Here is a 16,017-nt window from a genome sequence, read left to right on the forward strand (position 1 = left end):
CAGTTCTACACGTATACATTTTCATCATCATTTCAAAATAGCTAAAGCCTTTACAGTGATGGAAATTGAGATTTGCAAAAAGCTTTGCAAAGGGGTGAGGCCTTTCTGATTTAGTGCTGATTGTTGAAAATTTAAAGCTTGAGTGTTCATGTAAATGATTCCATGGAATGAGTGGGCTTATTTGGTAACTTTCTAGACCAGTGGCACCCACATGTTGCTTGACAGGCTGTGTTCACTTTAGAAGAATTTGGTACTTAGTACTTCGATCTTAAGTATCTGTTAAGTGGGGCTTTTTGCCTCTTTTCAGTAGCATTTTCCCGTTTGGAGCCTATACATATTACTATTTATAACAGCGTGGGTGCTTTAAAGTCACCAGAGGGCATAAGCATGACTGTAACACGCTGTGGGTCTGAGATCTTCCTTTTTACAGGATCTGCACAATTTAGACCTAATGATTGGAATTGCTTCCGCGGGCGTTGCTGTGTACCGAAAATACATTTGCACAAGTTTCTATCCTTGGTAAGTGCAAACAGTTCTCATTATTTTCTGAATCATGCTTTAAAAATATGCCGAACAAAAGTAATGTTACCTCCCGTTCTAAACGTTTATTTCTAAAGAAAGGATAGAGAGTGCCCCCCAAGTTTTAACCTCTGACCTCTAAATTTGATCCAGATTTGGTACTTAGGAAAATTTGAGTTTAGTTTTCATTAGCATTCCCCTCCCCCAACTCACCCTGTGGTTTGGGATACTCTGGAAACCTAGTGAATAAAATGGCACAGGCAGGCCTTGGCATTAAGGAATTTTTCCTGGGCAGTGCATTGGTCAGAATTCAGGGAAGAGCTTTCTCTGGGCAGGAACCATCGTTTCAGTTCTGTTCCTCGGTTATTAACTGAACCTTTACCAAGTGTCCAGCTCTGTTCTAAACTCTAAAGGTACCCAAAGACGTGTACAACTGAGTGCTTGCCCTCTGAGCTCACGGGCCTGGTGGGAAGAGACCTGTAGGCCAGCCTGTCCCGCATTACTCGTGAGTGGAACTGAGTTTTGGAGAGAAGTTTGAGTTTAATGTGCCAGGCAACAGGGAGCTTTCTTAGGGGAAATATCACCAAAATAATACCATCTACATAATGGTAACGTGATGGTGCAAGGAATGGGGGTAGCACGCATTGCCAGGAAGGTAGAGGAGAGTGAGTGCCGCAGACGGCAGGAGATGCAGATGGAAAAGGACAAACGGGGAAAAAACATGGAGTTTTGGCAAAACAATGGCAGCAAGGAAGGAAGTTAGGGAATGGGGATAAGAGAAGATTTGGTGCCGGGTATGTGCCACATACAGTTTGACCTTTGACATCTAAATCTGCTCCCCAACTTGGGAACATAGAATTTCATTACCTGAAACACAAAGATGTTCATCACAGCATTATTTATAACAGGAAAAAAACCTGTAAGTAGCTTAAGTAAAATTATGAAGTATTATAATATATATATTAATGAGTTAATAATATACTCTTGTTTTATAATCTATATTATATACAATAGAATAATATATATTACACATAAATATATAATTATATATAACAAAATTATTGTTATTAATAGCAGTAATTCTTATTGCATGCTTACTGTGTCCAAGTCCTGTTACTGTGTATTTTCTTTGATTTATCTCCTTTAAACTCCAAATAGGCACTATATAGGTTATTATCCCCAGTTTCACAGTGGAGGAAACAGAGGTACAAAGAAGTTAAGTAAGAACCTGTCCAGAGTGACACAGCTAATAATCAGAGTAGTTGAAACTCACATCAGAGTCTAGCTCCAGAGCCTGGACTTTTGTTTCAACACTAAAAATGGTATTTGTAGGAAAACGCTTAAGTAGCATACATACTTAATAGACGCTGTTCAGTTAAGTTTCAATATATCTATTTCCCAAAACCAAAAAATGTGACAGCCCTGTTCAATTTGACACTGAAATCAGTGTAACAGATAGCAGGATCTTCTCTCCATCTTTCATTCACCTCGTCTCTGTTAGAAGCCCCTCAGAGGAAGCAAGAAACTCCAGCCTGCTTGGTGGGCTGGGGTGTGCCCAGGCAGCTCTCTGGCCCACTCAGGACTAAGATCAGGCTAAGCAGAGGGCACAATGGGCACATGGCTCATTTTTCTGCACCCAGCTCCTCCAGATGCTGGGGGCTTCCTCCAGGTGCCACAGGCCTAAAGCCCCTTGGGTCCAGCCTGTGACCAAACCTCCTAAGGGTCCACAGACAAGAGCTGGACCCTCACATTGTGGAGAAGATGTGGGTCCCACAAGGTCACTGCAGGAGAGAGAAGTGGGAGACTTGGTCAGGAGAAGCAGGTTTGTGAACAGAAGCGTTTTTGGCAGAGCCTGCAGGGACTCTCCAACCCCCGGGCTCACCCACAGACCTGCTGAAGCCTCTCTCACCCTTCAACATCAAGAAGGCTTTTGTTGAGGCCTGGCCCCTGCCTCCAGTGCAAACCTCAGAGACCAGCGGGGAGATCAGCACCAGATGGTGACCCCAGGGTGACAAGGGAGGTGCATGGGCAAGGGCCCAGGAGGGGCAGGACATAAGAAGGGCCCTGATCATGCAGGGGAAGGCACTCACCAGGATCTGAACACCAGCTGAGCTTTGGCCCAAGGAAAATTCTAGACAAGAAGGGGCAGGGTGTGTAGGTCCAGAGACGAGAGAACCCAGCTAGTGAGTCAGGAGGAGTGGGGCAGGCCAGGCTGGAGCTGGCTATGGGCATGAGGAGCAGCAGGAGAGGGGCCAGGTCACGGAGGGCTTCACCGGCCACAGGAGCCTGTAGGCTCAGTTCTTAGTGCTCTTATGAGACTCCAGGCATTCCTGCATGCAGTGCTCACAGTTACAGTGATTTACTTCTATGCATCATTCTTTATGTGGTACCTGTCTCCCTCACTCGATTATAAGCCTCTGGATGGCAGTGGCTCCATGTCCTCTTCCCCCTGTCCCCAGGGCCTGGCATAGGACTTTGTACATCCTAGGCTCTCAGTGTGTTTTTTTTTTTTTTTTCTTATGAATGAGTGAAGGGCAGTAGGGAGCCCCCCTGAGGCCCCAAGCCTGGAAACAACAGAGTTCATATCTGTACATAATCAGATTTGACAGCTCAGGGAGAGAGCTGTCAGGTGGGGAAATTGGGGTCAGCATGGGAAAGGGATGCTGAGCTGGAGCCCTAGGAACCATAGGAGGCCTGCCAGGCCCTCCTACCTCTGTATATGAAGCCAGGGGTGGGGGGAGTAAGAGGTCCACAGATACCCATGGGCCAAACAAGACAAGGTAAGAACTCAAAAGGGGAGTCGATTCTTCCGACTTGTTCTGCAGAAAAGGAATTTTTGCATCTGCCAGTTGGTACAGGAGAATCGTGAGGAGACTCCCCAGACTTCAGGGAGATGGCAGAGCAGTAACACACACTAGAAAGTATCTCCAAAAGGGGTGAGCCCAAACACCCTTCTCATCCTTAGGCTATTAACCTGCAGTCACCCAAAAAAATTTACTTCACAGTTACATCTACCAACAGATTGTTGAAAATAGATGTGTATTAGGTAATATCTAATATGTAATAGAGGTATATTGCTGATCCATCTGGGGGAATGTCCCATGAATAGTTCAACTTTCGTTTTACCTACACAGCCTCTCCATTCTAGAATGCTCTACCAAGATCTTTATATGATCCTAGAGAATAGTAAAATTCCTTCATTTCCCCAAAGTATTTCAGAAGTAAAGATTCCAGCAGGGAAATATGCGCCCTTTGTATGGATTACAGAAGTTTTGCATAAATGAATGATAGTCAACCGTTGGTGTACTTGGGGGATTGGTTCCAAGACCACTTGTAGTTACCGAAACCTACACAGACTTGTCACACAGTTGGCTCCGCAGAACTCGTGCATGTGAAAAGCCAGCCCTTTGTATATGTGGGTTTCGCATCCTGCAAATACTGTTTTCCATCCATGTTTGGTTAAAAAGAATCCCCCAGATAGTGGACCCCACATAGTTCAAACCTTTGTTGATCAAGGGTCAGCTGTAAATTTATTTTAAAAGTTATGTTTTTAATTAAAGGAACAAGCATTGCAGGCCTACTGTGTGACAAGGTAGGGACTTGACATTCCTACTCTGCTTGAATCCTCACAAGGCCGCTCTCTGAGAAGGGCAGTGTTTTCACCACTGTTGGGAAGACTTCATAGTGGAGAGCTTAGGAGCACAGGCTTCAGAGTCAGCTGAGACCAGGGTGCAGGTCCTGGCTCCAGGAATTTCTAGTTGAATGATCTTGAGCACTTTGGTGATGTCTCTGAGCCTCAGTTTCCTCATCTGAAAACTGGGTATAACAATATGTACTTTTCAGGATTGTTGCAGGGCTTCACTGAGGGGATGTTTATAAAGCTCTTAGTAGCAGCCTAGTATCTAAAAAATGTTCAGTTAATGATGACTGAATTCTGTTATCTTGCAAATGTTAAGTAGGCTACTTGACACGTGGCTGTTAAGTAATGGAGCTGGGGTTCGGACCAGGTCTGTCCTCTTTCAGCTGCTCCATGCTGCTCTCAGCTGTCTTCCCCATGTATATACCAGCTCACGCAGAGCTGCAGTGGCACAAAAGCAGCTTATAGCAAAGAGAGCGCATGGCCCATGTTTCTTGTTATTTAAAAGCTACATCATAATCCAGTGGCCCTTATGCAGTGCTCAGCTTCAGTCAGCTACTTGGTATTAGCCTCCGGCAATGGGGCTGCCGTCATTTCTACAGAGAAGTAAACTCTAGGCAGCCAAGAGCCCCCACTCATCGGGATCATGGAATAAAGGACATGCATTGAGAGGCATCAGCTTCAACCTGGCCGATCCCTGATGTGCTTTGTTTGTGTTTTGTTTTATTTTTTGAAGGGTGAACATTCTCAAAATTTCTTTCAAAAGGAAAAAGTTCTTTATACATCAGCGACAGAAACAGGTGAGTAGTTATGTCCGTGCTTGCTTTGTTTCGTGTGTATGTATGTGTGTGGTTAGAGACAGGGTCTCGCTATGTTGCCTAAACTGGGCTCAGAGGATCCTCCTGCCTCAGCCTCCCAAGTAGCTGGGACTAGAAACATGCACCACTTTGCCCCATTGTGTTTTTAGTTACTTCAGCTTTTAGTTCTTTAAGGGTTGAAGGCAGTTTGCTATCTATATAACGGAAGAAAGAGCATGCCATTGTGGAGCCAGAGTCTAGAGGATCCAGTGATTGTATAATTCTGCTTAGCTGGTTGGAGGATTAACTTGCTTTGGAGTCAGAGACAGTGGTTTCAGATCCTGGCTCTTCCGCTTACCAGCTAGACAGGTTACTTAACGTTCCCTAGCCCAAGTTACCTTGTTTCCAGAAATGCTATAATGCCCATTTCTTAGGGAATTGTGAAGATTAAATAAAAGAGCATTGGTCTTTTATTCACCGCAAAGTAGCAGTGAATGTCAGCAAGGTCAGTTCCCTCCCATGATGTGTTGAAACTGCACGATGGCGTGGTAGGTGTATATATCTCATAAGCAAAGTCCATAGCACTGTGATAACTCCGTTTGCTCATCCATACAGAGATGTAGAACTTAGAGGAGAGGAAACTGAGGCTCCCACAGCTCATGAGTCGGGGGAGCTGGAATTTGAACCAGATCATTACGAATCCGAGACACCTGCTCTTTCCACAACACTACACTCTTATCTTTCTATGCTGCATGATTTTCACTTACTGTCACTGTGTCCATTTCCCAATTTTTCAAAGGTAGTATATGCTTAAAATGGCCTCACAGAGCCGTGAACTCTTAGAAATGAGGACACAAAAGCTCAGAGCAGCTAGGACTGGAATCTGGATCTCCTGACCCCTCAGTGCAAGATTCAGGGTGGCACAAAAATGCATAAGATAGCAATTTAACGTGACAACAGAAAACCTAAAATCATGCAGAATGCAGGCAAAGCAAATGATTAAAATGATTATTACATATGAGCACTGGATTCAATTCTGTGCTTTGTGGAAAGCAAATAGAGAAAAACCCAAAGGGTTATAAACTTGCTGTTGTCTGATAGATGAAAGAGTATTCCTTCAGGAGAGAGATGTTCCCAGAGCTAAAATTTAAAAGGAGTGTATCAGACACTTTTTATCTGGTTGCTCCAAATATATCCAGCCTAGAAATGTAAACAGATTTGAAATAAAAGCATTCGTGAAGGAGCGCAGATGATGATAAAGAATAGATTCTGGTTATCTCTATTACCATGTTCATAAAGACGGTTAACAAATCGTGCTCTTGAATATTCTGGTAACACTGGTTTGTGGCCAAGGCATTTTGAAACCAGTTTTCTGCTGTCTGTTGCATCTTACCTCATTTCACCAATGTGGGTTAAATGCTTGCAAGTCCCTGCTCCTATGTCTGTGTGGGTGAAATCTTGACTGTTTTTCCTCCCAGGCTGAATCCAGGGAACATATTGTGGCCTTCAACATGCTGAATTACCGATCTTGCAAAAACTTGTGGAAATCCTGTGTTGAGCACCATACGTTCTTTCAGGCAAAGAAGCTACTACCTCAGGAAAAGAATGTTCTGTCTCAGTACTGGACTATGGGCTCTCGGAACACCAAAAAGTGAGTGTGCTGTAAAGACTGTGTCCCCACTAGGCTGAGATGTAAATGCATCCTGGTCATCAGTGAATAGAGGACATTGTTAGCCAGAGGAGGAAACCCATAGCCCAGGTGCTCCAGGCATTGGATCTCTGAACCATAACTAAAAGTCTCCCGGGGTCAGCAGTGTCTAAGGGATATCTCGTGTTCCCAGCGTTTGTTTCTTCCCCCTCAACTCTGCTGAACTCAGCGCTTCCAAGCAGTCAGAATGGCAGCTGTACCCTGCACCATGACATAATAAAGGAAATGGAGCAATGGCTCTATGTGTCTCCTGGTGCCAGCACACTGGGCTATCGCAGTCTGATGTCACTATGCCAGCCTCTCCCACAGAACATTAATTCCATAAGATGCTCTATAAAAATGAATGAAGGAATAGAAAAACATTTCCAGAGTCAAGTGACTTTGGGATATATTGCCTATAATAATTACAAAGTAACAGTAGTAATCACAGTTGATAATTACTGAGCATTTATTTTGTGCTGGGCACATAATTATATTTGACTCTTACAACTCTCCTATGAGATAGTAACTATTATCCACAAGAATGATATTCAAAATATTTAATGACTAGTACAGGAAAAGAAATGGATGTAAATTTATATATATTTATGTATAAATATATATAATATATAAATTTTTAAATTCTAATTTAGATTAAAATTTGTTCTCTAAAATGATGTACAGTAAAAGAAATGGATGTACATTTATATATAATTCATATATACATTTTCAAATTCTAATTAAGATAAATTTATTCTCTAAATGAAATAACCATGCAGTTTGTATTTTTGTTTTCTTTGTTCTAAGACTACCCTCTAAGTATAAGAGGTAGCATAAATTGTCAATTTATTCTTATAATTTCTTTTCTCTTTCTTTCTTTCTTTTTTTTTTTTTTTTTTTTTTTTTGAGATGGAGTCTTACTCTGTCACCCAGGCTGGAGTGCAGTGGTACCATCTTGGCTCACTGCAACCTCCGCCTCCCAGCTTCAAGCGATTCTCTTGTCTCAGCCTCCCGAGTAGCTAGGATTACAGGAGCACACCACCACACCTGGCTAATTTTTGTATTTTTAGTAGAGACAGAGTTTCACCATGTTGGCCAGCCTGGTCTCGAACTCCTGACCTCAGGTGATCCACCCACCTTGGCCTCCCACCTCCCAAAGTTCTGGGATTACAGGCATGAGCCACCGTGCCCAGCCTATTCTGTCTTTTTTTTTTTTTTTTTTTTTTTTTTTTGAGACGGAGTCTCACTCTGTCACCCAGGCTGGAGTGATCTTGGCTCACTGCAACCTCTGTCTCCTGGGTTCAAGTAATTCTCCTGCCTCAGCCTCCCTAGTAGCTGGGATTACAGGCGCCCACCACCATGCCCAGCTGATTTTTGCATTTTTAGTAGAGACAAGGTTTCACCACATTGGGCAGGCTGCTCTCGAACTCCTAACCTCAGGTGATCCGCCTGCCTCAGCCTCCCAAAGTGCTGGGATTACAGGCGTGAGCCACCGCGCCAGGCCATATTTTCTAAATCATTTGTTGGATTTTCAAAATTGTTTTCGTGATTTGTTGTTGATGTGGCTATTACTGACTAAATGAGACCCATGTCTGAGCCATTATCTATCTGATAGGTGGAACTGCATCAGACTGTTCAGTTACTTTCCTAACACACTGATAATCATTAGGGAACTTGTAGACTGAATAAGTAGCTAATTTCTCTTAGTATCAGTGATACTATTTATGGTGCTAAATGCTATCTCTCAGCTTCTGATGAACCAAGAGCGAATATATTAAGTTTTTAGCTCTTATAATACTGTTTAGTATTTTTATACAGTCAGTAGATCTACTGTTGAACAAGCCATGAAAATAACTTACTGGATTATATCATTGACTTAGATTGGAACCTGATCCTCAGGCCAGATGAGAGAAGGAATGGGGAGGCATTTGAAAGCATGCCCTCTGTTGCTGAGCTGCCTGGGTTCAAATCCTGCCTCTGTCACTTGAGCTTTAATTTGTTGCTTCTATTTCTTCATCTGCAAAGCTTTGTCATCTGCATGCATCCAATGCCAGCAGGGCTGGGTTCTGGTCTTGTCTTGTGGCACAAGAAAATACCCCTATTTTGGTGACTGAAAGCAACACCCATTCTATTATATCTCATGATTTTGTGAGTCAGGAATCCAAGAAGAGCTTGGCCAGATGCCTCTTCTGCTCTGTGTGGTATAGATAGGGATTTCTCAGTGAATGTGGCCAGAGGATCCAAGGTAACTTCTCTTGCATACCTGGTGTCTTGATGAAATGGTTGGAAGGCTGGACTCACCTGGACTCTTAGCATCCCCATCTGGATGCTCCAGGAGGGTAGTCGAATTTCGTACATGGACCCTCAGGGTTCCAGGAGCCAAAGGCAGAACCATTCAGGCTTCTTAAGGGTGAGACCTGGCACTGGCACAGTGACTCTGTTGCTGAAAGCAGTCACAAGCCAACCCAGATGCAAGACTCAAAGAACTTGCAGTCATCTTTAATCTGCTGCAGGGGATCATTTGGGTTGGGAGGATGGCTTGGGAGGACAAGTCAGCAGTTCTTTTACTACCTGTGCCAGCTTCAGCATACTGGTGAATTTCAAGTCTCATTACCTCCATTTTACAGATGAGGACACTGAGGCTTAGAAGGGTCACATGACTTGCCCAGCCCCTAGAGATACAGCTACACCTCTGCTTATTGGGCCTTCTGAAAGGTTCCACATAAAAAGAAATTTGTTTGGTTATTTTCCAAGCTTATGGGACAATGGAACACTTTTTTTTCAGTGAGTCCCTATTAATAACCCATGACGCATTAAACCTTGGAGTCGGGCAGTTTGCTCCCCTTGTTTTGATCCTGTGCTCTTCATCACTGGCAGTGTGGTTTCTGATGTAGGCCTGCCTCAGAGGAAAGAGTCTCCCAGTGATGCTGTTGTGTGAGCGTTTTGATCAGGGTGACAACAGCATTTCTTAATGTGAATTAGTACATGATGTGCTACAGGGCAATTCATATTGTTTATGTTCTTTTGTTTGTTCTTTGTTCTGTTTTGTTTTTGTTGGTTGGTTGGTGTCACGCCACAAGGAAATATGTAGAATGTTTTCATAAGACATTAAAACCTAGTTTAAAATTTAGAGATGCCAGAACCAAAGTTGTCACCCTTTAATAGGGTGACAGTCTTCATGCTCTATTCTCTCAAATAATTCATTCTCTGAGGGGTCTAGATAGCTAAGATTTAAATTCTCTAGGTAGAAATAAAATTCAAAAGTAACCTTCAGGGTAGCTAAAACATTTCAAAGAACATAGCCTGAAACTCTGTATTATTATTATTATTTTTTATTTTATTTTTTATTTTTTGGAGACAGAGTCTTACTGTGTTCCCCAGACTGGAGTGCAGTGGTGCAATCTTGGCTCACTGCAACCTCTGTCTCAGGGATTCAAGGGGTTCTCATGCCTCACCCTCCCAAGTAGCTGGAATTATAGGCATGCACCACTACACCTGGCTAATTTTTTGTATTTTTAGTAGAGATAGGGTTTTGCCATGTTGGCCAGGCTGGTCTTGAACTCCTGACCTCAAGTGATCTACCCGCCTCAGCCTCCCAAAATGCTGGGATTACAGGCATGAGCCACTGTGCCCAGTCTGAAACTACTTTCTAAGCACATTTTCAGATTCTCTCTCAAAGATTTACCAGTGATTTATAGTGACAGCTCCTGCCGGCTAGGATGATGAAGAGCACCTGAAAAGATGGTTAATATTTTTACTTAGGCCAGTGTGAATAAAATAAGAATTCCTTGAAATCACTTGAGCTGTATTTCTGTGTGATCCTGGAATTCCTTCTAATCTGGTTAGGTTTGGTTATATTCTGGAAACAGCTTTGTTGCTTGAGTAGTGAGGACAAGAAAGGATTTTCACCCGAAGAGAAGAAATCACATAAGGAAATTCCAGGACAGACAGGAATCGCTTTTGAACTGTCTCCCTCTACTCCCCATAACCTTGGCATTAACCTGCCATCCTTCAGACAAGAAGCATGTGTAGACTGTTTCACACATGCAGTAATTTCTTTCCTGTTGAACGTCAGTGTAGAAAGTGAACCTGCATCTGGTTTTTCAGGTCGGTAAATAACCAATATTGCAAAAAGGTGATTGGCGGGATGGTGTGGAACCCAGCCATGCGGAGATCCTTATCAGTGGAGCACTTAGAAACCAAGAGTCTGCCTTCTCGTTCCCCTCCCATTACTCCCAACTGGTATGTCCTCCTTTTTTTTTTTTTTTTTTTTTTTTTTTGTACTACCCAACAGTAGACACTTTATCTCTTTTAAAAATAAAAACTCAACTTATAAACTCTAAAGATAGATGACCTACAATCAGGGTTTACACTTGCGTTTTAGGCTCTTGGCAGAAGTAACTGTTTTCATGAAGTACACAAGTCTAGCTAAATGTTTTCCATCGTGTATAATGCTGAGATGCTCTCTTTGAAAAAACTTATTCCATCTAAATAATTTGGGAAACTCGAGCCTACTGAAAGGCCTCCTTTGGAATCACAGCACATATTAGCATATTAAACACTCTGAGACATCCAATGATAAAGAAGTACGGTTAGCTTTACTTAATTCATGTTTTCCATTAATATCCCACAAAATAAACTTTGGGGAAAACTAACGCAGGTACGTGATGTAAATGATGTAAGGGTGTATGACCTTCAGCAGCAGAAGCAAATGCACATCAGTAAGTAGCCGGCCAACTTAAGAGGATGGACTCAGCTTAAAAAGAAATAGGTGGTCATTTGGTAAAGTGGGAAGGGCACTGGGTTTGTAGCAGAAAGACCTAAACTCAGGTTTTGGCCCTTCTGTTAATTAACAAGTTTCTTTACCTCTGTAGCCTCAGTTTCCCCATCTCCAAAATATGATAAAAATTGCCGCAAATGAAATAATAATGTACAAGTACGTAGTAAGCTTTTAAAAGAGTCAGGTGGAATTATCATTATCTTATTATAATGGTCCCCAAAGACATCACACCATTTTTGTGAATACCTCCAAGAAGGCTAGGGGCCAGAGGGGAAACCTAGCAGGGAAACATTGCCCCCAGCTCCACACTGGAGTAAGACTGTGTGGCTGTAAATACCTGAGCCAGGATCTGCTAAGCCTAAGAGAAACTGGGAGACAGGCAGACAGAGGAGATGCTGTGCTGGGCCTGCTAGGGAAGGACCCTTCACTGGGGGCCTAATGCTCTGGGAAGGGACAGTGACAGTATTTAGTGTTAGAAATCATGACATAACTGAATAGATTTGCTTCTTGGTGTCCAACATTTAGATACCTCATTCTAAAGAGGTAAGTTTATGCTATAACACAGCAGCTTAATTTATCTGAAAATCTCGTTGGCAGCAATGCCAGGGGCCCAGGGAGCCCAGGACTGGATCCAGGGGAACAGCGGGGTTAGATGTTGCCACACTCGTGGCCCGGAGCTCCTGTGGCTATTTATAGGTCCTCTCCTGAGGAGTCACAAGAGCCTTTTTACTTCTGCTTTGGACACAGCATTATTGATTATCCAGGCCCGGGGGGATTGCAAATCATGGAGGCCCTGACAGTCCTGAGGAGAAATGGCTAACAAAGAAAGGGAAGATGGAAAAACTGTGAGGGAAAATAGAACTTAGAAAGCTTGGCAGCCTGGGATCCCCCACTGCAGGAGCTGACGCCCAGGTGCTACACTGGATGCCCTGAGAACACGGCCTCATTGGATTCATTCTCAGGAGCAGGTAAGTACAGCCGAGGCCCAGAGAGGTGAGGTGCCTTGCCCAAGGTCACATGCCTACTGCCGCTGTTGGAGGACAGTCCAGTGTTTATATGCCTATCTAATGCATATAAGCATGTTTAATAAGGGATATATCTTAAAAAGCAAACATTTTCTCTTGGATCAAGTGAAATTCACGTGAAGGGATGTCGTTGAAATAAGGTTGGAGTTTTGCTGAGAAATGTAGTTTGGCTTCTAAACTTTTTGTTTGCATTGTTCAAATTAATCAGAAAAATTCTCTGAATAGCAGTCCATATGGCCTATTTATGTCTTCAGAGCTTGAGTCCTCCTGGAAGAATAACTTACCCTTAAGTCAATACCCGTCACTTCCCACAGGGCATAAACCCATCTAATTCTGCCTGTTTATACAGCTGAGGCTACTGTTCTGGGAGCCACCACTTGACTGAGAGTGTTAGGGATTTGTGTCACCCTTGGTGCCTTCTGCTGGGGTAGTAATGAGTTAACCAGTCAGCCTCCGCCAAGGAAGGCATCCTTAGAAAGGTCAGGACACGAGGTTCACTGGTGTCTAATAAAATTTTTAAGTGGAATTTGCTTTGAACACTTTGCACTCAACGTTTTTCCCACCCAGGCGAAGTCCTCGGCTCCGGCACGAAATCCGAAAGCCACGCCACTCTTCTGCAGATAACCTTGCAAATGAAATGACCTACATCACGGAAACGGAAGATGTATTTTACACGTACAAGGGCACTCTGGCCCCCCAAGACAGCGATTCTGAAGTTTCTCAGAACCGAAGCCCGCACCAAGAGTAAGAAATTTGTGTTGTTTTATTTCTGGGTATTTGCTTTTTGGCTGTTGCGGAATTTGCTCAGGTCCAGGTTGCCATTTGAGAGGAACCAAGAGCCGGTGCCTGCAGCCAGCTCCCAAGGGTGCCTTCTGCCAGGATAAGAACATAAATCAGACTCTACCTTTTCACCCAGAAGACCGTCTATGTGCCTGGGGTCTAGAGCTTGAACTTTTTGTCCACGACAAAGACTTTCTACTCACTAAGTACTTGTTAGTCTCTTGAATTAGTCTCCTCTCCAGCTCACAAGCAAAGCCCGGTTTAATCATTCCATATTCTAGAGGTACAGACTCTAGGGCCATGCTAACTGATTTCTCTAGATTATTAAAGTTTTACCGTCACATGATTTCAAATCATTGGAAATATGCTTGCTTCTAAAAGCCTTCTCCGAACTACAGGGTTCTGAGGGGTTTTGTTTTCAATTAATAGTTAGTATAAACAAACAAACATGTTAGAACATCTCTAATTTTCTTTGAGAAATTTTTGTTAAATTTTTATGTCCTACCCCCCCACCCCCCTTTTTTAATGTGACAGAGTTCCCTCATTGCTCAAGGCCAGAAAAAATGTCTGTCCTGAAAGACTGGTTGAGTGCTTTTCTTATTCAATAAGATATATTTAACCCATTTGTTTCCCTTTTTGCCTTGGTTACCAGGGAGTTCAGAACTGCACGTTAGGCTCAATTGTATTCACTTCCCTCAGCCCAGATTTCTTGTATAGTACCTTCTCTTCCTCCTTTGCCTTTGTTATATGGGTCTTTTTTTTCTTATTTTAATGGATTCATAGTTACATATCTGTACGTTTTGGGGTAAACTCGCAAATCATTTTTTTAAGTAGGTAAGACATAGATTATAAATTAGGTTAAAGCATGATAGTAAAGGATCAACTGTTAGGAAATCAACCATAGTCATTGGGTATCTATTCTGTTAAGCCCCATACTGTGTCTAAAATATAGAAAGATAACGGGCCCCCCTTAACAGCCGAGGATTAGCAAGCAGGCACGTTAGTTATCTATAAATTTTTTACCACTGTAGCTAGTAGGGCGAAAGCATCAAATGCACCCTGATTGTACTCCAGGCATTTGCAGGTGAATTGCAAATCTCCTTCCCATTTATGTGTGAGGCTGCTACCTCTCCTCTGTCCTTGCCCACAGCAAACATGGTTTCCAGTTTATCTGTGTTCTTAACACCTCTGGTTAAATAATCCCTGTGGTCATTCTTTCCTTGTGACCTGAGCTTGGATGATGCTTTTGCTAAATGGTTGCTATCTCTTGTTCCAACTTGCAGCCTGCTGCCCCTTTGTCAGAGCTACAGTGGATGATTGTGAGTTCCTTTGTGTGACTTTGTAGCTTTTCAAACCACAAGCACATCTAGAAATACAAGGCAGGAGTGCAGGCACGTGTGACTAGAGCCATTTTGAGTCTGCAGTGGGGCTCTGCGGCTTTGGCAAAAGGAGAAAACGGTTTAGGGAAGCGTTGGAGGGCTCTGGGAAACCCACTCACGCCTGCCGCGTCAGAGCTTCCTGTGGTGGTTTGCAGTCCTATCACAGAATTGTACAGCATCTAAACCTTCCCTGTCCAGTACAGCAGCCACCAGCCCCAGGTGTCTATTCAGATTTAAATTAATTAAAATAATAAAAATGTAAGCATTCGGTTCCTCAGTCACACGAGCCTCATTTGAAGTGCTTGACAGCCACACAGGAGTGGTGGCCTCCATCTTGGACAGCACAGATACAGCCCATTCCCATCACTGCAGAAAGTGTTGTCAGCAGCACTCATCTAGACTAACACGTTTATTCCATCATTCATTTAAAGAGTGAACCCCTAGAATATCTACAAGTGAAAAGTGCATTTTTCACACAGAGTTCATGTGGTAGTAGGTTTGGAATCATCACCTTGCTTGCAGTCTGGGTGCTCCACACCACTCACCCAGCTGCTCATCTGTGACATGGGGCAGGTGGGTAGCCTCTGAGTGCTCTCACAGCCCAGCACCCTCTATCTCTTTATGCAATCAGTGCCAGATGGGGAGGGATGCATTCTGTCCAATGACGTGTGGACGCTTTAGAGGGCTTGCATTCATTCCCAAGTCCAACGGCACATTTTATACATCCTTGGCTGGTCATTGAGGGGAGCACCAGAGCAAATCAGAAAAGTTGTTTCAGGAGCCTCCAGGCCAGCTAGGCAAATAGCACATTATCAGCCTACACTGCCACACTCCAGGGCTCTGTCACTTTGGTGAAAGGAAAAGGGGGGCTTAGGGAACAGTATGTGTCCTACATCAGATTTTCCTCCTGTGGTCTGCAGTCCCATCACGGAGCATCTAGACCTTCACAGTCTAGTACAGCAGCCACCAGCTCCATAGGACTATTTACATTCCAGTTCATTAAAATTAAATAAGATTTAAAATTCACTCCTTCAAGCACTGCTTGATGTAAGTGATTTCTGGCCCTTCTTGTTCCTATACATTGCACAGTGATTCTTCTTGAAACCCCTCCTTGAGATCTTGTAAAATGTGTCATCTTGGGGCACTTTTTATCTTGCAGCTAAATGTTAAGAATAGCAAATAACAGTGGTTCACAGGCAGGCTTCCTTGCAGGGTTTTGCCAGGTGCACTGACAATAGACATGTCAGGGGGTCAAGTTAGTGACTGTGCTCTGCAAGTGGGATGAACAGCCAGAAAAGCAACCCGCACCACCTCTGTTAGGTGGGAGACCTCTTCCTGCTGGTGGGAAGCCACTCTGTGCTGGGTATTCAGAAGAGGCTGGCCCTCCTGAGGGCCTGGGGACCCCCATTGCTC

At 43.5% G+C, this 16,017-nt stretch overlaps 1 protein-coding gene across 7 annotated transcripts in view; it reads left to right on the forward strand.

Annotated features, from left to right (window-relative positions):
• PTPN3 (protein tyrosine phosphatase non-receptor type 3) overlaps window positions 1-16,017 on the forward strand; it is a 120,898-nt gene that overhangs the window by 62,792 nt on the left and 42,089 nt on the right. For 6 of the 7 annotated variants that reach the window (XM_055271549.2, XM_063636141.1, XM_055271551.2 and 3 more), the window contains 5 exons: window positions 431-519; window positions 4,893-4,956; window positions 6,432-6,604; window positions 10,748-10,882; window positions 13,013-13,189. In XM_055271549.2, coding sequence (XP_055127524.1) covers window positions 431-519; window positions 4,893-4,956; window positions 6,432-6,604; window positions 10,748-10,882; window positions 13,013-13,189 — 638 coding nt within the window. The remainder of the gene's footprint in view (window positions 1-430; window positions 520-4,892; window positions 4,957-6,431; window positions 6,605-10,747; window positions 10,883-13,012; window positions 13,190-16,017) is intronic. The other variant, XM_055271550.2, reaches the window with a different exon arrangement.

Source organism: Symphalangus syndactylus, chromosome 3 (assembly GCF_028878055.3).
Source record: "Symphalangus syndactylus isolate Jambi chromosome 3, NHGRI_mSymSyn1-v2.1_pri, whole genome shotgun sequence".
Classification (NCBI taxonomy): Eukaryota; Metazoa; Chordata; class Mammalia; order Primates; family Hylobatidae; genus Symphalangus; species Symphalangus syndactylus.